Raw genomic sequence first — 20,073 nt, 5'->3', positions numbered from 1 at the left:
ATAACGATTAATACTTACTACTGCATGCCCCTACAAGTCTCTGCTTGCCTTTGCAGGTTTCTGCTTGCCTGTGTATGCCTTTGCTGGCCTCCGCTAAATACTGCTGACCACCCCTGATGCTTCTGACATCGTATAACAATTACTACATGCTACTGTTCGCCCCTGCTGATCTCTGCTTGCCACTGCATGCCTCTGCTCGTCTCTGCTGACCGCTGCTGACCGCTGCTGACATCGTATAACAATTACTACTTGCTACTATTCGCCCCTGGTGATCTCTGCTTGCCACTGCTGGCCTCTGCTGACCACCGCTTATATTTCTGGCAACGTACAACGATTACTACTGGCTACTGCCACCCTCTGCTGACCTCTGCCAACATCTCCCGACGTCAGCTGACCATCGCTGACCACTGCTGACCGTTGCTGACAAATTGTGACGCGATGTAATATAATATAATATGTTTATATGTATTAAAGTGTTGTATAATGTAAATCTATGGCAATAAATGATATAATTTCAAAGAATTCTATGTGTTCTCATCATTTTTGCCCTTCTTTTTCTATCGAAATCATTCCCTGAATTTTTCGGCAAAAATTTTAAAGTGCTATTACGTAATATTACGTAACATTACATAATTTTTGCCGAAAAATTCCGGCCGGAGAAATGTTAAAGAGCTATTACGTAATTTTTGCCGAAAAATTCCGGCCGCGAAAAATTTTAAAGAGCTATTACGTAATGTTACATAATATTACGTAATATTACGTAATATTACATAATTTTTGCTGAAAAATTCAGGCCGGAATTGTAGCCGCTGCCTGAAACTTCTTGGAAATTTCAGGGATTCTGAGAAGTTTCAGGGGCACCGGTAAGTTTCAGGGATCCGAGAATTTTCAGGAATTCTTAGATATGACGCCATTTCCAGGAATTAGCAGAAATTCTTGGCGGCAGGAAATTTGGAGAGGGAAAGAGGAGTCAAAAATGATGAGAATACATAGAATTCTTTGAAATTATATCATTTATTGTCATAGATTTACATTATACAACACTTTAATACAAATAAACATATTATATTATATTACATCGTGTCACAATTTGTCAGCAACGGTCAGCAGTGGTCAGCGATGGTCAGCGATGGTCAGCTGACGTCGGGAGATGTTGGCAGAGGCCAGCTTAGGTCGGGAGATGCTGGCAGAGGTCAGCAGAGGCTGACAGTAGCCAGTAGTAATCGTTGTACGTTGCCAGAAATATAAGCGGTGGTCAGCAGTGGTCAGCAGCGGTCAGCAGAGGCCAACGGAGACCAGCAGAGGCATGCAGAGGCAAGTAGAATCTAGCAGAGGCAAGCAGTAACAAGTAGTAATCGTTATACGTTGTCGGAAGCATCAGGGGTGGTCAGCTGTGGTCAGCAGAGGCTAACAGTGGCAATCAGTGGCAAGCAGAGTCCAGCAGGGGCAGGCAGTAGCAAGTTGTAATCGTTATACGTTGTCAGAAGTATCAGGAGTGGTCAGTAGCGGTCAGCAGAGGCCAGTGGAGACTTGTTGACAGGAGGTCGGATATTAGTTGTTCAAGAGCGAGAAGGGAAGCGTGAGCCTTTCTCTCTCGACTTTCACGAGACGGACGAAATTACTTCGGGCAACTTCAGAGAATCGAGAAAGAGGGCATGTGTCATTTTGCCTTTGTCCAAAACTCCACGAGCTCACGTACGCGTGATCTGACATAGTGTGAGAGAGCACCTTCGGTGCCTTCCTGGCATCTCTGGAACTACTTTTGTCGTGGAATAGTTCGTTATTTTCAACGATAGATGGCACTTATTTTCTACCTTAAACCCTCTGGTGCTAAAACGCCCAAGTTTGTTGTGGAATAGTACATTATTTTCAACGATAGATGGCGCTTATTTTTAGACCTCAAACCCTCTGGTGCTAAAACGCCCAAGTTTGTCGTGGAATAGTTCGTTACTTTCAATGATAGATGGCGCTTATTTTTCGACCTCAAACCCTCTGGTGCTAAAACGCCCAAGTTTGTCGTGGAATAGTTCGTTACTTTCAATGATAGATGGCGCTTATTTTTCGACCTCAAACCCTCTGGTGCTAAAACGTCCAAGTTTGTCGAGAAATCCATCTAGTGTAGACGATGCGAACTATTCCACAACAAACTTGGGCGTTTTATCATCCGGATTTCTAAAGTGCCCGGAACATTTCCAAAATGCTGGCGGCCTTGAGAAGGGATTGCATGTATTCTATAGTTAAGGGAATAATGTGGAGAGGAAAAGAGAGTTAAAAATGATGAGAACAGATAGAATGCTTTGAAATTATATGATTTATTATCATAGATTTACATTATGCAAGGTTTTAATACATATGAATATATTATATTATATTATATCATGTCAGAAGTTGTCAACAACGGTCAGTAATGGTTAACAGTGACATGTAGAGGCTAGTAGAGACCAGCGTATTAAAACTTTGTATAATGTAAATCTATGACAATAAATGATATAATTTCAAAGAATTCTATCTGTTCTCATCAGTTTTAACTCTCTTTTCCTGTCCCTATTATTCCCTTAACTATAAAATACATGCAACCTCTTCTCAAGGCCGCCAGCATTTAGGAAATGTTCCAACCACTTTGGAAATCCGGATGATAAAACGCCCAAGTTTGTTGTGGAATAGTTCGCATCGTCTACGCTAGATGGATTTCTCGACAAACTTGGACGTTTTAGCACCAGAGGGTTTGAGGTCGAAAAATAAGCGCCATCTATCGTTGAAAATAATGTACTATTCCACGACAAACTTGGGCGTTTTAGCACCAGAGGGTTTGAGGTCGAAAAATAAGCGCCATCTATCATTGAAAGTAACGAACTATTCCACGACAAAAGTAGTTCTAGAAGAGAAAGGTAAAAATGATGAAAACACAGAATTCTTTGAAATTATATCATTTATTGCCATAGATTTACATTGTACAAAGCGTTAATACATATATATCATGTCAGTAGTTGTCAACGAATGTCAGCAGTGGTCATCAGGAGCCAGGAGAGGCTAACGGAGGCCAACGGAGGCTAGCAGAAGTCAGTAGTAATAGTTATACGTTGTCAGAAATACAAGCAGTCATCAGCAATGGTCAGCAGAGACCTGTAGGAAAATACAAAAATACTTAAAGTATTTTGATTTTGAAAAATCGTATTAATAATATACATATGTACGCTCATACATAGGAAGAATAAAAAAAAATTTCTTTTTTTTTCAATAGTTAAAATATAATAGTTTATTTTCAACTATTATACAGTTCCAAAAAAAAATAATGACACATATGTACTATCTTTAAATTTGCGGCGACAATTTAAATTTATTAGTTCCAAAAAGTAGCTATGGGTTGTCGTTATTTCACCACCAGCCCCCTCACCCCCTTTAGTAATCAAGTTCAGTAAAGGCATTGTTATATTTATATTGCGACTTTTGACAAGTTTCAAACTATTGTATTTTTGTTAACTGTTAATTTACAAAATATATTTATTGTACTTAATTTATTGTTTCTGTAATATAATTAATGTAATCCAATTGACTAGGGTAGGAGATTGCTCGGAAGGGTGACTTACGTCAAAAGCAATTTGACTGCTTGGTCTCCCGACTGAAGAAGGCGACTGCCGCTTTTGCCCACCTCCCCAATATTGGAAAACTCAATGTTGGAATCCGCCGCCTCTATGTGGAAGTGGTGCGGTCAAGTACCTTCTATGGGGCCCCTGTTTGGGCCTCGGAGCTGATGGCCAACCGGCGCAGAACCGATATGCTGTGCCGTATAAACCATTGATTGACCATTAGGCTGATTAGAGGGTACTGCACCACCTCTCATGAGGCGGTGACCACCTTGACGAGTCTCCTGGAGCTCTTAGTCTGGAGGAATCGGCGTCCTATCGCGTCCACGGCGGAGAAATCGGGGGAGGGACACGCATGCCCCTCAGATTCTGATAAAAAAGAGGAGAGAGTAGAATTCAATGAAGATTTAAAAGATCACCAAATAAATACAAATACGAGTGATACAAAAGACAGTAATTGAAAAGATGCAATTAAAGAAGGACTTCAAGAAGAAAATGATATGGAAATAAATGAAAGGGATGATAAAGAGGAAATTGAAGAAGATACTCAGTGACAAGAAGAACCAGTACGACCTAGAAAAAGGGAAAGACCAAGGGGAACTACAAAAGAAGTGACGGACGCCCAAAGATTACAAGGCAAAGAAAATTATAAACCAAGAATAGACTCAAAAATCTTAAGAAGGTCTGAAAAAGTAAAAAACAAAAGCTTTACGATGTCCGTGTTCGATGAAACAATACCTAAAACTGTAGAAAATGCCAAAGGAATGGATAACTGGAAAATGTGGAAAGAATCTATGAATCGAGAGATGGAATTCATGAAAAAGCATGGTATATGATGAATTTAGGAATAAGCTTCAATGATTTTGTCAATATTGCAGCATAGAAAATCTTATTAACTGAATTATGACATAATCTTTGGAAAAATAAAAATATTAAGAAAGAAACCCTAAAAAAACTTGACTTTGCAGAAATATTGAATGAGGCTAATATATTTATCTGCTACAAAAAATTTGACTCTTATTGTTCTGGCACAGTCAAGTACTTCACACACCAAAGATCTTCCTCTACATTGCAGTGAGTCAAAAAATGGCACAAATGTTAGGAGACTGATTTTGACCTAAACTTCTTTCGATTCTCTCAAGTATGATATAAAAAAATTGTTACAAATACTGTGTAAATATTTTGTTTAAATATTATAAAAGATTTTATTTAAATATCGTATATTATAAAAAAAACTAAATAATCAATATAAAATTAAAAATTTTAATCTACTATTTCTGCCCCCTAAATGAAATTCTGCCTATGCTTTTAATTATGAGTATTCTAGTTTACAAAAGTTTATAAAAATAAATATTCAAACCTGCTCTGGTTCTGTACTTGTGCCCTTATCCTTATCTAGATGCTTGTCTTCCTTCGAGTTGCAATCTCCATCTTTCGTTTTTGATACATAATTGAAAGTTTGGACTATTGAATTATGCTGTTCAGTCCACAATTTATAGCCTCTTCTTGTAGGATACTTCTTAACACTTAGACAAGCCAAGCATGTCCATTTCACACCCTTTAATGGTTTCGACACTAATCGTACTGTTGCCGTTTCACCAGGTATAAGAGGACATTGGCAGCACTTACAAATTGTTTTTTTTATATCCGACTCCCTGAAAAACAGTTATTTATATATTTCAGTATTCGAATAAAACTTTTGTTATTTTCATTTATGAAAAAAGTGAAATGAGTATCAAGTCGTTTCGTAAATTGCGACTGTATGAAAAATTTCAACCGGAATAATTTCGTTAAAAAGGACTGCGACAGTAAACGTATTAATTCAAACCAACAACTTACATTCGTAAAACGGATTTCTTCGCACATCCTAGCATTGTATTGCCGTAATACGATGCTGCAACTCTATTTTTTAACGCCATTAGGTAGCTTACCTAAATAAAAATTTGTTTCAATCATTTTATCAACGGTTATAACACAACTACAAAAATCTATCGAGTAATACCAATACCTGATACAGATAATTCATTCTTTCGAAAATATCTTTGCCTTGACATAATTTTGTGTCTGTATCTACAATAATTATAAAATATATATTTAACTACGTTTATACGATAAATCTTCAAAATATCACAAATTTAAAATGGCTTACTAACTCATTGTTCCCGTTGAATCAAGACAATAAAATTGTTGTTCGCCTTAAAATTTTTCAGTGTGTACTTTTATTGCAAAAATAAAAGAAACTAAGTTTTCAAGAAATTGATTTTGAAATACTCTAAGGTTTAATGCTGACGGAATTATAGGTTACATCAATTACTCTCATAAACACTCAGAATATAATGGAGCCTAGTGACTCTTAAAGTAAAATACGGTGAGTCACAGCCAAAATCGTACACCATATATGAAAATATGTTTCATTCGAAAAAAGAAGTTTAGGAATGATTTGGAAAAGAAATAAGACAGACATATCATTATAAATATATCTGTATTTATTGTGTAATAATGACAAAAGAAATGAATCTTACTTAACATAAAAAAATTAAAGTTACTATAATACGGTGCAGAAAACATCTCACAGCTAAAATCGTACGCTATTCTCCTATCTAGTATTCCCCTCCAGGAATCCCCGAAAAGAAAGGTAGAACATCGAATAAAAAAAGATCACATTATTTTAGCTTACTAGTAAATGTGGTATTGTATCGAAGTAAGGAAATAAATCGTAATAATAGTAAGAATGAAGCAGACGACACTAGAGGTTCGAGAAATTGTTGCGAAGAACTTTCAAAATGGGAAAAGCTATCGAGAAATTGCAAAAATTATTGGTAGAAGAATTAGCACTGAAAATAGAATTACAAATAAATTAAGAACAACATTGAACAAAAAAATTAATGCGTACGATGAGCGATGGATAGTTAGAAAAATCAAAGAAAATCCAACGCTGAGTGCACCTAAATTGTCGAGCAAAGTGGAAAAATATTTGCAAAAATCTGTTAATCCAAAAATTGTAAGAAGAGTACTAAGAAAAAATGATTTTCATGGGCGTGCAACAAGAAATAAACCATTTGTCAGCGATAAAAATATGAAAAGGAGACTAGAGTTTGCGAGATGAACCCGATTTTACACAAAACCTAGTAAAATCAATGCTATAAAAGTTACATGCCGTAGAATGCAGCTGAGGATACCCTACAAATACTAATTTTTAATTTAATTTAAATATAAAACAATATTCTTAATGTGTACGATTTTAGCTGTGAGATGTTTTCTGCACCGTATTATAGTAACTTTATTTTTGTTATGTTAAGCAAGATTCATTTCTTTTGTCATTATTACACAATAAATACAGATATATGTACAATAATATATCTGCCTTATTTTTTTTCCAAATTATTCCTAAACTTTTTTTTTCGAATGAAACATATTTTCATATGTGGTGTACGATTTTGTCTGTGACTCACTGTACGTATGTAAGCATACGATATCACAGCCGACTCCAGTATATGCTTAACGAGAAACATTAAAACCGCAAGAGTCTGATTTTGCACTTGATAGAAAGAATACGTAATATTTGTGCGTCTCTGTTTATTCAGTGCAAAATCGAATTCTCGCAGTGTTACTGCCTCTCGCTCAGCATGGCTTGTTGTACTAGAGTCAACTGTGACAATGTATATTAATGTAAACTCACTGAATTGATATAGCTTTAAACCATGTCTACATTTTTCCCAACTTTTTCTTATTATTATGGATCTGCAAATGTGTTTTGATGTATCATGGTATATATGCTTGAAACGTAACTGAATCTTTTTCTGCTGTGTGATAGAATAATTCTACGGGTATTATAAAGCTTTATTTTTAGAAATAATACACGTTGGATTTTGTAATTGTGTGTTCTGCATGTTGTAAGAACACTATTGGTGAGTAAAAATAGTTTAAATAATAAAAAACAAGTATCTACCATAAAGCATAGCTCGATAGTTTTGTAACACATTATATAGAAAAATTCATACATATAACAAATCGATGTTACGTTTTCATTAATACTTAATAATATTAAAAGAATAAAAGTATTTAAACATGTATATGGTTTGTTGAAAGTTTTTTGGAAATGTAAACAACAAGAAAAACACGAGGAAAAATGTATTCGCTTCCATGATAAAGAATTACGTCAATAAGGTCATGTAGTTTCTTGACAATAATTCTATAATAAGAAGAAAAGTATTCTTAAATTCGTTAAAATATATCTAGCAGTAATATAGTTGTTAGATTAAATCTATTAGTTGCGAGAACATAACCGTAGTTTTGAAATAATAATTATTAACACGAATTGCAGAAATATTCTTAAAATGTACTTTTATTTAATTTCTTCGACTTAAGAGAAAAACTTTATACGAATTATAATCAAACATAAATATGTTATGTTATCGATGTAAAATCAATAGTTTATTTCATCACAGTGTTACGTATCCTTTCAGGTTAACTGCTTTACATATATTTAATTGACCCATTGAAATAAAAAAAGTTTCAATTTCTTAAAAAAACAAATAGAAATTATTGAAATGGGAGCTGGACAAAGTGCTCGCAAGCTTACTATTAACAATGAAGAAGACATAGATGTTATCAAAGTATCAAATGCAGTTGTACAACAATTGACTCGTAAAGCAAACGAAACAGCTTCCGAACCAATAAATAAAGTAAGATCTACTACTTTGTCACAATCGTCTCCTAATATGGTTGTATCTTCAAAAGTACCTCAGAGTGGCAATGTACCAATGACCTCTGGATATCCTGTTTATTATTACCCACAATTAACATTAACTGCTCTTGAAATACAGCAACAGAAAGAGCAAGAACTTCATAATCAAGACCAATATTGGCAAAAACGTTTAGAAAATTTGGAAAAACACCACTTAAAAATTAATAGCATTATGGATCAGGAATACAAAAAAGCTGCAGAAGAATTATATATAAGTGGTATGCATAAAATTACTGCTGCATAATATTGTTATTAACTATTATATAGTATTTATTAACTTTTAAAGAATCTACCAACATCAAATTATACTTTCCTTTGAAACCAGAAAGCTATAAATATAGTTTATATAGATTATGAAGCATAAAATAATATAAATTATTCATGTTAATTGTTTACTACCATTTTTACAGATCAAAAGAATGTGAATATTCAAGATGCTGTACAACCATGTTTAGAGAGTTCTGCAAAAGTACTAAAGTGTTACCAAGAACATCCCAAAGAAATTCTGATGTGTTCTAATCTAGTCCAAGAATTTTCTGATTGTGTAGATCAACGCCGTGCCTGTGTGATTGCAGCACGTTGTTAATATCTTTCAATATGGAACACTGTAGTTCTATTGTTTTATAGTAGTCAAAACTATTATGAAATTTAATATTGTTTAATAACAAAATTTTTAGTCATTAATAATAAATTACGTAATACATCAGAAAATTTTAAGTATTTATTCTGTCATATTTATATTGCTAATAGAAATATTTGTAAGCAATATTAGTCTTAACTTCATTAATTAACTTCATAACTTAAATTCAGAGCTATCATTGGTCCAATAAACAAGAGCTTGGAGGAATTAACTTCTGCAATTTAGTTCCAGTAAACATTAACCTCACATTTTGATGTGTGAAACAGATACACAAAGAATGAGTTCCACTGATTCCTGCTAACACACACTCTTCAGGACGAAGTTGAGCAAATTTACTGAATCCAATTTTTATTGGCGAACTTTCTTGTTTGGAAAGTGAATAAAGTTCCCTTAAATTATTTAAAATTAAACGTTCTGAATATACATTTTTAAATCATCTCTTTTAATATAAATGAAATCTTTTTCCCGGGCATGATTCTAATAACTTCTTCAAATAGTAGCACAGAAATGTTTGCAGTAATTAGTATCACCAACAAAAAGTGAGTTCCTAAATTCCCAATAGTATTATAAATATTAACCGTATTGAACCCTACAGTGATGATCGCATATCCTCTAAAACAATGGCAGGTATAGCCACCTCGTCGCTTGTACTGTGCGGCATCTCGCGGTGCGCCGACACAGTGTTTGCTGAAATTAATTTTTATAGCCATAGGAACAAAGGGAGCTATATTCTCATTTATTGAGCTAAGATTCACATACTGATATTTCTGGTAACATTATGCATTTTTCTATCAGATTTCTTATTTTGTCGAGAACCAATGAAAAAGGTTCTTCGGTAACATCTTTAAGAATGTTAGCTACATATTCTTCTGATAGATTCTTATATTCGTCTGCATCTGTAAAATACATAAAACATAATAAATGTGAAATAGGGGGAAAAATTATCCCATCACAGTAGTGCGCATTTAACTGTCATACTTTCTGCACGCATAACTGTCGCGAAACTATCTCAACCAATTCCTAAATTGCTTCGAATCGATGAATCAACTATTCATATTTCACTGAAATACAAATAACATTTTTATACTTTGTAATTTTATAGAAATGAAAGTATTTTAATTAAATTACTAAGATTTTTTCAGCGAGAATGGTATCAAATACGGAATATGGAATAAAAAAGCAGGCTTAACAAAAATATTAGTACCTATGAATATTATATACTATGAAAAATAATAGTATAAAAATATGAATGAGATAATGCAGAAGGTTCCATTTGAAATTTCACACTCAATTATCTTGTAGTACTTAATAGCGAATTGCCTCACTGGGCGGGCGGTCCGGACCCGGTTAGAAATGATCCGAGGCCCAAAACGAAGCTTCAGCCATCAAGAAAAAGCAAGACATAGCTATTAAGAAGCGTGCGTTATCTATCCTTCTAATGCTTGTCTATTGGAATACTGCTATAATATTGGTCTGAGTGTCTGACCTAGGCAGGGAAACTATCTCCAACTCTCAGCACCACAATAGAATTAAAAAACTAGATAGTGGTGCTCCCCCCTCCCATGCTATGCTATCTTTTCACACTCCTCAAAAATGGAATTTAGCTTATTTTTTTGGCTATGCTCCCAATCACTGAATATGTAACAGTTTCTTACCTTTTATTGATAAATGACCAAATAGTTCACAAACAGCTATAATAAGAGCATTGGTATCTTTTATACCACTGCTGGACTTTCTAGCCCAAATGTAAATCCTCAAGTCTTCATATTCTTTTCCAGAACCACCTTTTGCCCTTGTAATATAAACATTGTGTGCTATTTCTGCTTCTTGTAAATAATTTATTATTAAAAATGCCCAAGTTACTAAGTCATCTATGTTCTGCACATTCGACCGTTTTATACAGAATCCATTTGCTGGATAATTTCTTAAAATTTGTACAGGACCTGCAAATTCATCTAGATCCTAAAAAAATAAAAACAATAACAAGAATAGTAATCAAAATGAATACAATTTAATAGTACATGGTAATGCTCATAAATTAAAAATTTCGTACCAAAAAACAGAAGATAATTTTGTAAAAAATTAAATTCTGCTAAAATAGTCTTTTGCCCTTTATACATTACTTTGAATTTGATACCTTTATATAAATAAATTAATTAGAATTACTAGAAATAGAAAAAAGGAAAATGTTTATTTACAATATATTCCAATAACATCCTATGGTTCAAGTAGTACAGATGCCAATGAAGATGGTTCACGGATGCATAAGCACAGAGACTATTAAACGCCACTCTGAGATATCTGAAAATATGGTATTTTCTTAAAATGTTTTCTAATATTTTTACATAGGTAAAAATTGAAGGACGATCGTAGGCAATTCAAAGAAAGATTACTCCAAGCAGTACGAATAACAATAAACAAGTTTATAAGTCTGACGAACAAACATCTTTCTAATTATTATCATATTATAACTAATTGTTATAAGATGTATACATCTATACATTAGGCATTAAACTTTTTAACATTCGTACTTTTAAAATAATTTAAGCACACTTACAAAGAACAACTGAATGAAAATATTTCAATAGCTTTGTATAGACTATACTTTGTTACAACTTGAGGTAATCGTTTACATCTTTGTGGTAATAATAGAGAATGGCAATACTCTATCGGACTAATGTTAACTGCAATTATGTCTTCTTCATCCTTATTATTTAAATCCATCATTATTTCTTCTGATGTAAGTTGCATAAAGTTAAAACACTTCTCGTTAAAAGGTTGCATCATTGAAATAATATTTTCAGGAGTTCTTCTATTATATCCACGATCAGTGTTCAACTGAAATAAATATAAAGTTTTAAATAAGTAAATATGCTATTATGAAAGAAAAAATTGATTTTAAGTATTTGTAATAAAGTAAAGGATTATTTTAATTCACAAAATACTAAATAACTTTAATAGATGCCATTACTTTTTTCTAGTTTTTTTATTTCTAAGTTATGTATGTTTTTAGTTTACTCTATGTTATATTAGATTAAAACTTGTTCATAATAAAACCCCTTCTTTCTTATTGGTAAATATATTAATCTAATAGTGCTGATGCTTTTTTATTATTCATTTTTCAATTAATAAACTTTATGTTAATCTTATATAAATTATAATTACATTATTTGAAAGAGAAAAATAATTAAATTTTTCTTTTTAATCGCGTGTTACTGTACCAAAGTTTTCATTCTATGTATAAATATAGAGCATAAGATTTTGTTAAAAATTGAAATACTACCTGGGCTATGAACTGAAATTTTCCATCTAATACTTTTGAATCCTGAATGTTTAATATATAACGAAATATTCCTTTCGTTTGAGCTTCTCTCCATTTTTCTTTTAAGACATGATCAAAATTCGATTCTTTGCTGTCTTTTATACTTTTAATAAAACTATCATTTTTTCCAATCATAGAAAGTAATGAAAGAGTATTAGAATTTTCAGCCGTCATTTTCTATCATTAAAAATAGAATTTAATTCTCAAATTCTTTAACATTATTTAAAGTAATTTTCAAATGTCAATAAAATAAATCTGAAGATTATCTATTATCAATTTAAAACATGAAATATAATTTATATTTCTCGTACCATACTAATGATAATATTAATTTTTTATATTTTATTTAACAACTTATTTAAATCTAATATTTTTAAAATTTAGTTTATTTCAATCAAAGAAGATTATTAGATGATTAGATAGATTCTAGAACCTCAAAAAATGGGCCGAAAAATACATTGGATGTATACGTCTATTCGTAATACTAGTAGACCTGTATAAGTACTTTGCTGTTATTACCGCTCATACGCGTAAAAGTTCTGTCTCTGTCATTATTATAAAAAATAACCTTGAAAATGATTCGGATCAGTGAGAATATTTTAATGAATGTATATATTTATGTATCTACGTGGAAATAAATAAAGATAGTGTTATCTTGATGAAACAAATTAAAATATTTAATACATAAATCTGTGTTTTCGATCTGTGCACTGTCGCAACTTTCAGTGCTATAAACAAATGGCAGTTGATTGGGTCAATAATTTTTTTTCCTAATAATTCATAAAAATAAGTATTATATAAATGAAATTATTACTACTTAATCAGCAGTATCTAACAAATTTTAAGAATAGAATTATGAAAAATTAAAATTGATAATACTTAACTGAATTTTAATATAAAATTTACGTTGTGCATTATAATATACTTTGAACGAGTACAAGTTATTACGTATAAAATAAAAAAAAATCGTGATGGTACTTTTAACAAGAATGTCACATAAAACTAATAGAATCTCTTATCATTATCACAATATTTTTGTAATATGTTTGTTAATATTTACATTGTTCATTATTTTAACCGCTACGTATTATATTTTTAAATTTGGAAATACTCAAAAACATTCCGTACATAATGCCATATCTTTGGACGATTTAAATTCTTTACACCTAGAAATATTGAATACAGATTCTTTGATAGCAGATACCACCAATTCTTCTTGTACATATTTTGATTGTTTTAATATTTATCGCTGTGGCAGTCAAGGAAATAAACTTTTAGTATACATTTATCCACCAAAAATGTATGTAGACACTTCAGGAAGACCTATAACAAGTCAAATGTCAAAAGAATTTTATCAAGTTTTAAGCAGTATTATTTCGAGTAAATTTTATACACCAAATCCATACGAGGCCTGCATTTTTATTCCTTCAATAGATACGTTAAATCAAAATAGATTGAAAATACATGAAATTTCACAAGTTTTGAAGACATTGCCATTGTAAGTACCATTTCATTTTATATATTATTGCATTTAAAAAATAATGTATAATATGTTTGTTTTATTCTTTCAATTTTAGCTGGAATAGTGGAGAGAATCATCTTATACTTAACATGGTACCAGGAAGTGTGCCTGATTATAATACAATCATCGATGTACCCATTGGAAAAGCAATGATTGCAGGTGCAGGAATGTCATCATTAACTTATAGATTTGGTTTTGACGTTAGTTTGCCAGTATATAGTTCCCTTATGCACAACCTTAAATCATATTTTAACGATACCAGGTAATATAATTATATATATGTATGTATATTCTCTTAGTAATTTACGATATCTTATTTTATTGTTTATGTTTCTTAGAAGATGGTTAGTTATTTCATCTCAAATTAATATTAATTCTGCTTTTGAACAAGATTTAATGGAAATTAAATCTACGTCGCCAAAAGATATTTTAATATTAGGTCCGTGTCTACATTATAATTCTATGAATATTACGGTACGATGTGCTGGAGAAGATGTTTATAAATATCCTAATATACTTCAGGTATATGGTACATAGTATTTTTATCGTTATTATTAAAATACAAAATACAAAATTAAAATATATATAATGATATCAAATACGATATATAAATACGATATAATGATATCAAATTAATCATGAATTGTAGCAATTATTAATGTAGAGCATAAAGCAAAAATTATTATGTCAAGATTATTGTTATTAGATGTCAACATTTTGCCTAGTGATTCGTGGCTCAAGACTCGGTCAAAGTACGCTTCTAGAATGTATGGCAGCGGGTAGTATACCTGTAATTATAGCCGATTCTCTTATAATGCCTTTTTACGGTGTAATTGATTGGACCAGGTAGAAATCAATTATGTCACTAGTTTTTAAACCGAATAAAAATGCTTTTATAAATTATGACTAATAAACGTCTATTGTATATTTTTAGGGCTGCTATTTTTATACGCGAAGTAGATATGCTGTCAATAATATCGGTTTTGAAAAAAGTATCTAAACAACGGATTATAGAATTTCAAGAACAAGGTGCATGGCTTTACAAGAAATATTTTAAATCTATGGAAAATATAATGCTAACTACGCTGGAAATACTTACGGATCGTGTATTTCCACATTTAGCTAGAAATTATTTATTTTGGAATGTACCGCCTCGGAAGGAAAGTATAAATTATAATAGCTAAGAAAATATTTAAAAATTTGAGCGAATAATTATTTTCATATTACGTATATAGGATACTACGTCGCCGCTTTATTTGCCTACTACCGCATCTAAAACTCGAGGGTTTACTGCAGTAATTTTAACGTACGACAGATTGGAATTGCTATTTCTTTTGATTAATAAACTTGTTAAAGTACCAAGTTTATCTAAAGTTTTAATAATATGGAACAATCAACATAAAAATCCACCGCAATGTAGGTGTAAACTTTTAGTACGGATTTCCGCTCAATATTGCTAAATTTTTAAATATTAAAACAAGAAACATATTTTAAAAAATTGGTATGCCACAGCATCCAAATGGCCCAAATTGAGTAAACCATTAAAAGTTATACAAACGAAGGAAAATAAATTATCCAACAGATTTTATCCATATGATGAAATTGAAACTGAAGCAGTATTATCGATAGACGACGATATTATAATGTTAACTGCCGACGAAGTAGAATTTGCTTACGAGGTATGTCTATTATAATTATACGAATAATAACCCAAAAAGAATGTAAAAATGAAAGTAAAAGTAAAAAAGAGAAATAATCTCAGGTTTGGAGGGAGTTTCCGGATCGAATAGTTGGTTTTCCATCTCGAATTCACATGTGGGACAATGCAACTAATTGTTGGAAATATGAAAGTGAATGGACTAATAGTATTTCCATGGTTTTAACAGGAGCTGCGTTTCATCATAAAGTAATAAAACATAGTATATCTCTTGATTTAAAAAACTTTAATATCGAATGTATTTCCATTTCAGATCATAAAATACAGTCCATTAATTCCTGAAAAATAATTCTTTCCTGAAAGCTACACCTGGTATTCCCAAAAGATTTTCTGTTATTTCCTAATATCCACAATTTAAATGTCTTAATACAAATTGAGTGAAATAATTCGAATTCTGTATTTATTAATTCATATTTCAGTATTGGAATTATATGTATAGCACTGCTATGCCAGGTGATATAAGAGAGTGGGTTGATGAACATATGAATTGTGAAGATATAGCTATGAATTTTTTAGTGGCAAATATAACAAGAAAAGCACCAATAAAAGTATGTTCATTAAAATTCCTTTTAAATATTATATAATACGCTAAATATCAAATAATCGGTTCTGTTATAGGTAACGCCGAAAAAGAAGTTTCGGTGTCCCGAATGTACAAACACTGAAATGCTTTCAGCAGATTTGACACATATGATGGAACGTACGCAATGCATAAACAGATTTTCTTCAATTTACGGCTCGATGCCATTGCAATCGATCGAATTTCGTGCAGATCCAGTTTTGTTTAAAGATATATTTCCCGAAAAACTCAAAAGGTTCAACGATATTGGAAGCTTGTAAATACATTCATTCTGGAATTACTTAATGAAATTTTTGATGAAAAATATTTATTTCTACATGTATTTATAGAGAATATCTTATAAAAATATACGAACGATTTGTATACATAAGTATATATCAAATTATTTGTCTAAAAATAGAAGAAAATACTGCACTTAATATGTAATTATGTATATAAAAAAAGCTATTGCATTTAATAAAGAAAATGTCAATTTTTGTCGATTAAAGTACCTGCTAGTAATAAAATACGATTCGTCAATGTTATTATAAAAAAAAATGGGTTTCGTTATACTCAACTGTTAATGCAAATCACTGCAGTGAAAAATTATGATTAATATTTTATCATAAATAAGATGTTATTTACACACGAATCCATGAATACGTGTTGCGTTGACGGTCGGCGAGAAACGCTAAATTGGAATATCTCGCAGACTTTACTTCCCGAAGAACAAATTAATGTTATCGGGATCGTTAGAAATGTATGAAAATGAAATAGATTGGATGTGTGATTGCTGTTTATATCTGTGTGGTGTGTATTCCTATTGGCTAATTTGTGTATCGAAGGAGTGACTATGGCTGTGAGTGATTGGTTTAGTTTTCTGTACAGGTGCGGCTAGTTGGCGTTAGCAGAAAAGAAAAACACTGTACGAGGATGCCCTTTCCGAGGCTGACCTAGAGTTTTTGGACGCAGCGTTAATAATCCTTTCGAATGATTGAGAAAGTGCCTGCTTGCCTCGCATGTGCATTTCAGCTGTCCAAAAACTCCAAGTTATGGTCACTGTTGACTCTAACGGTGAATTTGGCAAACAAGAGTTTGAAGGTTGATTGTAGGCACGGCCGACAGTTCATCCACGAGCCTTGTTTGTCGCCAGCTAATCCTGTCATAAATTGCCGGGGTTTTTACAAATTGCACTGGCTGTATGCACGCTTCAACAATACGTGTATTGCACATTTTTCATGTATAATTGTTGCCTTTTATGACCTCTATAGGCAAAAAATTTAAGGAATAAATCAGGAACACCATTTTGTAACGAAATCGATACTATCGATTACGAATTTCTACGAATCGATTTATTTTTTTTTTTCATTATTTTAATAAACTTATCAAGAATAATAAAATATATATTCATATTGTATCTTACGAAATGTTGTCTTTTTGTGATCTTATTTTATTAGGGCAGTTTTATTTCAGCTTTCACGCAGTATGTAGGAATTATAAACGCGACACCTTAATTTATACAAGACATTGAAGGTATTCGTGTTTTAACTATTGCAATAATATTGTCTTTGAAAGTCACGTATATTCATTAATACTATTCCTAAGGGTCAGTATTTGCAGAGATTTTAAAACATATCCCTTCGACAACTGCTTTTTTACCAACTTCGTGAGACGGTAAAATCGACATGTGACTCTGCAGAAACGTGAACATATTATTTATATTTTTCTAATTTAGAAAATTAAAAAGACATACCACTGGCGTTTGTTCACTAGAATTCATGTAGCCTATTATCATTGAATTGGTCGAATGACTCCAAAGAAAATCTCCTAGTCCTTCCTGGGCTGAGTACCGAATAGCAATAACGCCTCCAAGCTTCTGATCGAGTCCGTACAAAAATTTTGAATCTAAAACCAGATATCTTTATTAATTTATAATTGTGAATTTTAGTCATTACATTATGTTTTTAAATATGTAGGAAACTTCTTGTATGATAGAGAATAATAGTAACAAATTAGTTACAGATTTTCACCGATAAAATCAACTTTCATAGCATTGTGTACGCTGGTAGTGGGACAAGAGTTATCCGAAATAGCTTCTGCGATTGTGCGTGCTAACGAAGTACGAATCAAATGTTCTCCGCAGCCCGAAGTACTTGTTCCTATCGAATACTTGTCTTTATACGCCCAAGTACCACATCCCCATACTCCAGCCTTGAAATTTCATTTCGATAATGTTAAGTTTACATTTTTCAATTAAACGTAAACAGTTGATATTCGTAAAAGCGACGAACAATCATTATACTTATTAACGCCCAAACATGTTCAAAATAAACAAAAACTATCTTACTTGTCCTACTCTTCCTGGATACTTTAAAATTATACCACCACTTGAACAAGCTGCAGCAATATTTCCTTGTTTATCAACGCATATTGCACCAACCGTGTCCATTCGTTTTTTAGAACACTATATTATTAAGTTATTTTAAAATAATATCATTAAAATGGTCCACAAAAGTGTGAATGAAAAAAAAACTTACATTATCAATTTCTATATTAGAGTCTTCTATTTTTCTTTTATAGTGCTTGTATATCTTCTGGGCTTTCACTAAAATACATTATTGTAATGTTAATAAAAATGATTTAAATACAATTATATTTTACTGACTTGAAATTAATTGTTCTGGAGGTAAAGTTTGTATTCCCATTTCTTGAGCCCATACATGTGCTCCGTTTCCAACTAGAAAACTAATATGATTCGATTATAAACAATTATTTTATTATCTTAAATAAAATCATAATTTTTATTGTAAAAATTTACCTTGGTGGAATTCTACCACATGCAATTTTAATAGATTGTTGTTCGCAAAGACGTTTTGCAACTATAACAGGATTTTTTATTCCACTAACTGCACCGACCGCTCCAAATTGTAATGTAGTACCATCCATAACACTGGCATCACATTCTACTGTTCCTTCTAAAGTAAGATTAGAACCAAATCCAGCATTTGTTAGTGGAGAATTTTCTAATATAATCACTGCTTCTACTACCGCATCTAATATACTACCACCAGTTTTTAAATTCTGCATTCCCTAAGAAAAAAAATTCACTTTTGGTCAAACAGAAAACTTTATACATGTAAGAAAAGAAAAATAACTTACTGCCTTGCATGCTTGACGACATAATTTTTGATACTTTTCCTTAAGAGCTTCTGAATGTCGTCCTGCTCCTAATGAAATATACAACAATCTTGATTTAATTAATAATTAATTCTTTATCAAAGTAACATTCAGCTTTCTAAAATATGAATAACATACCCACATGCACAGCAATAAAACCATGATTAATATTACTCATTAGCCCTAATTACTTTTTATTTTTATTGAACTTCTGTAATATTTATGTATATTCAATAGAAATATCGTTCAGCCTAAGTTTATTTATCGATTACAAATACACAAAACTGTAAAATTCGAGTATAATTGTAAATTTTCATTAAATTTATAGCTTAGTAATATGCAATAATATGTGCATTTTATTTCTATTTTCTTTACCGATTGTTTACCCAAGAGGTAACTATTCAGTTTTGGTTTTTAACCCTTTTCTTCTAGGATCCCTTGGCTAACATTAATGGATCCTGTTCTCAAAATAATGTTTTCAAATATTAGTTAAATTAGTAATTTTTAAACCAATACTCCGCTAAGTAAGAATTTATATTAGAGAGAAAAGTGATATGTAGTGTTGTTGCACATTATAATAGGGAAATTCCGAACCAGTGTGACCAGATTTGGCATAATTGACTAAATTGACTCAATTGTCAATTCCAATTTAATGTTATAGATACCACGGGTGCAAACCCCTTTTTGATTCAGAATTTTTCTATTATAACGCGCAACATAGTTGGGTGCCATAATACAAGCTATAGTAAAGACAATAATTGAAACATATTCTATGTCCTGATTATAATATTGACTAGCACATTAT

General features: G+C 31.7%; 5 protein-coding genes across 18 annotated transcripts; 2 read left to right on the top strand and 3 right to left on the bottom strand.

Annotated features, from left to right (window-relative positions):
* Nucleotides 1-2,911: 2,911 nt before the first annotated feature.
* On the bottom strand, nucleotides 2,912-6,436 carry Rpp21 (ribonuclease P protein subunit Rpp21). Of its 2 annotated transcripts, XR_013080560.1 has the most exons (6): nucleotides 5,734-6,436; nucleotides 5,593-5,654; nucleotides 5,424-5,515; nucleotides 4,945-5,239; nucleotides 3,588-3,953; nucleotides 2,912-3,123 (listed from the first exon to the last, which is right to left on the bottom strand). XR_013080560.1 is itself a non-coding variant. In XM_076776133.1 (5 exons), exons 1-5 carry the CDS (start codon nucleotides 5,739-5,741, stop codon nucleotides 4,628-4,630), a joined length of 474 nt encoding a protein of 157 aa, XP_076632248.1. In that variant the 5' UTR covers nucleotides 5,742-6,436; the 3' UTR covers nucleotides 4,559-4,627. The 2 variants fall into 2 exon arrangements, 1 of the variants encoding a protein (XP_076632248.1); XM_076776133.1 differs by lacking the exons at nucleotides 2,912-3,123; nucleotides 3,588-3,953 and adding an exon at nucleotides 4,559-4,648 and having other exon boundaries at nucleotides 5,738-6,436.
* A 679-nt stretch (nucleotides 6,437-7,115) lies between these two features.
* Chchd3 (Coiled-coil-helix-coiled-coil-helix domain containing 3) lies at nucleotides 7,116-9,042 on the top strand. Of its 5 annotated transcripts, none has more exons than XM_076776132.1 (4): nucleotides 7,277-7,492; nucleotides 8,051-8,269; nucleotides 8,411-8,549; nucleotides 8,742-9,042. In XM_076776132.1, the coding sequence occupies exons 2-4, from the start codon at nucleotides 8,135-8,137 to the stop codon at nucleotides 8,915-8,917; spliced, it is 450 nt and encodes a 149-aa protein (XP_076632247.1). In that variant the 5' UTR covers nucleotides 7,277-7,492; nucleotides 8,051-8,134; the 3' UTR covers nucleotides 8,918-9,042. The 5 variants fall into 5 exon arrangements, with proteins under 5 accessions (XP_076632245.1, XP_076632247.1, XP_076632243.1 ...); XM_076776128.1 differs by having other exon boundaries at nucleotides 7,334-7,351; nucleotides 7,435-7,492; nucleotides 8,051-8,549; XM_076776130.1 differs by lacking the exon at nucleotides 7,277-7,492 and adding an exon at nucleotides 7,116-7,243 and having other exon boundaries at nucleotides 8,051-8,549.
* Nucleotides 9,030-12,799, bottom strand: LOC143347170 (GDP-D-glucose phosphorylase 1). 3 transcript variants are annotated; one of them, XM_076776119.1, is made up of 7 exons: nucleotides 12,727-12,799; nucleotides 12,255-12,408; nucleotides 11,529-11,809; nucleotides 11,170-11,272; nucleotides 10,627-10,933; nucleotides 9,731-9,867; nucleotides 9,030-9,658 (listed from the first exon to the last, which is right to left on the bottom strand). In XM_076776119.1, the coding sequence occupies exons 1-7, from the start codon at nucleotides 12,750-12,752 to the stop codon at nucleotides 9,584-9,586; spliced, it is 1,083 nt and encodes a 360-aa protein (XP_076632234.1). In that variant the 5' UTR covers nucleotides 12,753-12,799; the 3' UTR covers nucleotides 9,030-9,583. The 3 variants fall into 3 exon arrangements, with proteins under 3 accessions (XP_076632234.1, XP_076632233.1, XP_076632235.1); XM_076776118.1 differs by lacking the exon at nucleotides 12,727-12,799 and having other exon boundaries at nucleotides 12,255-12,717; XM_076776120.1 differs by lacking the exon at nucleotides 12,727-12,799 and having other exon boundaries at nucleotides 9,183-9,658; nucleotides 11,637-11,809; nucleotides 12,255-12,717.
* A 44-nt stretch (nucleotides 12,800-12,843) lies between these two features.
* Sotv (exostosin glycosyltransferase sotv) lies at nucleotides 12,844-16,547 on the top strand. The gene is given in 9 exon segments (XM_076776115.1): nucleotides 12,844-13,791; nucleotides 13,871-14,077; nucleotides 14,154-14,337; nucleotides 14,522-14,661; nucleotides 14,750-15,231; nucleotides 15,328-15,494; nucleotides 15,578-15,721; nucleotides 15,952-16,080; nucleotides 16,151-16,547. Coding segments are annotated over 9 exon segments (2,202 nt in total). The 5' UTR covers nucleotides 12,844-13,264; the 3' UTR covers nucleotides 16,373-16,547.
* Tasp1 (Taspase 1) lies at nucleotides 16,522-20,015 on the bottom strand. Of its 7 annotated transcripts, none has more exons than XM_076776123.1 (10): nucleotides 19,407-20,015; nucleotides 19,251-19,318; nucleotides 18,910-19,181; nucleotides 18,757-18,836; nucleotides 18,629-18,696; nucleotides 18,439-18,555; nucleotides 18,122-18,302; nucleotides 17,845-17,996; nucleotides 17,690-17,784; nucleotides 16,522-16,650 (listed from the first exon to the last, which is right to left on the bottom strand). In XM_076776123.1, the coding sequence occupies exons 1-9, from the start codon at nucleotides 19,444-19,446 to the stop codon at nucleotides 17,692-17,694; spliced, it is 1,071 nt and encodes a 356-aa protein (XP_076632238.1). In that variant the 5' UTR covers nucleotides 19,447-20,015; the 3' UTR covers nucleotides 16,522-16,650; nucleotides 17,690-17,691. The 7 variants fall into 7 exon arrangements, 6 of the variants coding, with proteins under 6 accessions (XP_076632238.1, XP_076632236.1, XP_076632240.1 ...); XR_013080559.1 differs by having other exon boundaries at nucleotides 16,632-16,650; nucleotides 18,112-18,302; XM_076776121.1 differs by lacking the exon at nucleotides 16,522-16,650 and having other exon boundaries at nucleotides 16,686-17,784; nucleotides 19,407-19,552; nucleotides 19,644-20,015.
* Nucleotides 20,016-20,073: the final 58 nt, after the last annotated feature.

Source organism: Colletes latitarsis, chromosome 10, assembly GCF_051014445.1.
Source record: "Colletes latitarsis isolate SP2378_abdomen chromosome 10, iyColLati1, whole genome shotgun sequence".
Lineage (NCBI taxonomy): Eukaryota > Metazoa > Arthropoda > Insecta > Hymenoptera > Colletidae > Colletes > Colletes latitarsis.
Note: the sequence above shows the minus strand (reverse complement) of the source record. Positions and strands in the feature narration are given on the sequence as shown.

What these genes read in the sequence shown, in the direction of transcription:
- Rpp21 (XM_076776133.1), bottom strand. An exon ending in GAATGAATTATCTGTATCAG is followed by an intron (nt 5,516 to 5,592) that starts GTATTGGTATTA and finishes ATTTTTATTTAG; the next exon opens with GTAAGCTACCTAATGGCGTT. An exon ending in CAAGTACAGAACCAGAGCAG is followed by an intron (nt 4,649 to 4,944) that starts GTTTGAATATTT and finishes ACTGCAATGTAG; the next exon opens with AGGAAGATCTTTGGTGTGTG.
- Chchd3 (XM_076776130.1), top strand. Translation starts at nt 8,135, where the DNA reads ATGGGAGCTGGACAAAGTGCTCGCAAGCTTACTATTAACAATGAAGAA. An exon ending in AGAAGAATTATATATAAGTG is followed by an intron (nt 8,550 to 8,741) that starts GTATGCATAAAA and finishes CCATTTTTACAG; the next exon opens with ATCAAAAGAATGTGAATATT.
- LOC143347170 (XM_076776118.1), bottom strand. Translation starts at nt 12,467, where the DNA reads ATGACGGCTGAAAATTCTAATACTCTTTCATTACTTTCTATGATTGGA. An exon ending in TTTTCATTCAGTTGTTCTTT is followed by an intron (nt 11,273 to 11,528) that starts GTAAGTGTGCTT and finishes CCATATTTTCAG; the next exon opens with ATATCTCAGAGTGGCGTTTA. An exon ending in GGATGTTATTGGAATATATT is followed by an intron (nt 10,934 to 11,169) that starts GTAAATAAACAT and finishes TTATTTTTTTAG; the next exon opens with GATCTAGATGAATTTGCAGG.
- Tasp1 (XM_076776123.1), bottom strand. Translation starts at nt 19,446, where the DNA reads ATGAGTAATATTAATCATGGTTTTATTGCTGTGCATGTGG. An exon ending in TCCAGAACAATTAATTTCAA is followed by an intron (nt 18,697 to 18,756) that starts GTCAGTAAAATA and finishes AATGTATTTTAG; the next exon opens with TGAAAGCCCAGAAGATATAC. An exon ending in CTAGTGAACAAACGCCAGTG is followed by an intron (nt 17,785 to 17,844) that starts GTATGTCTTTTT and finishes ACGTTTCTGCAG; the next exon opens with AGTCACATGTCGATTTTACC.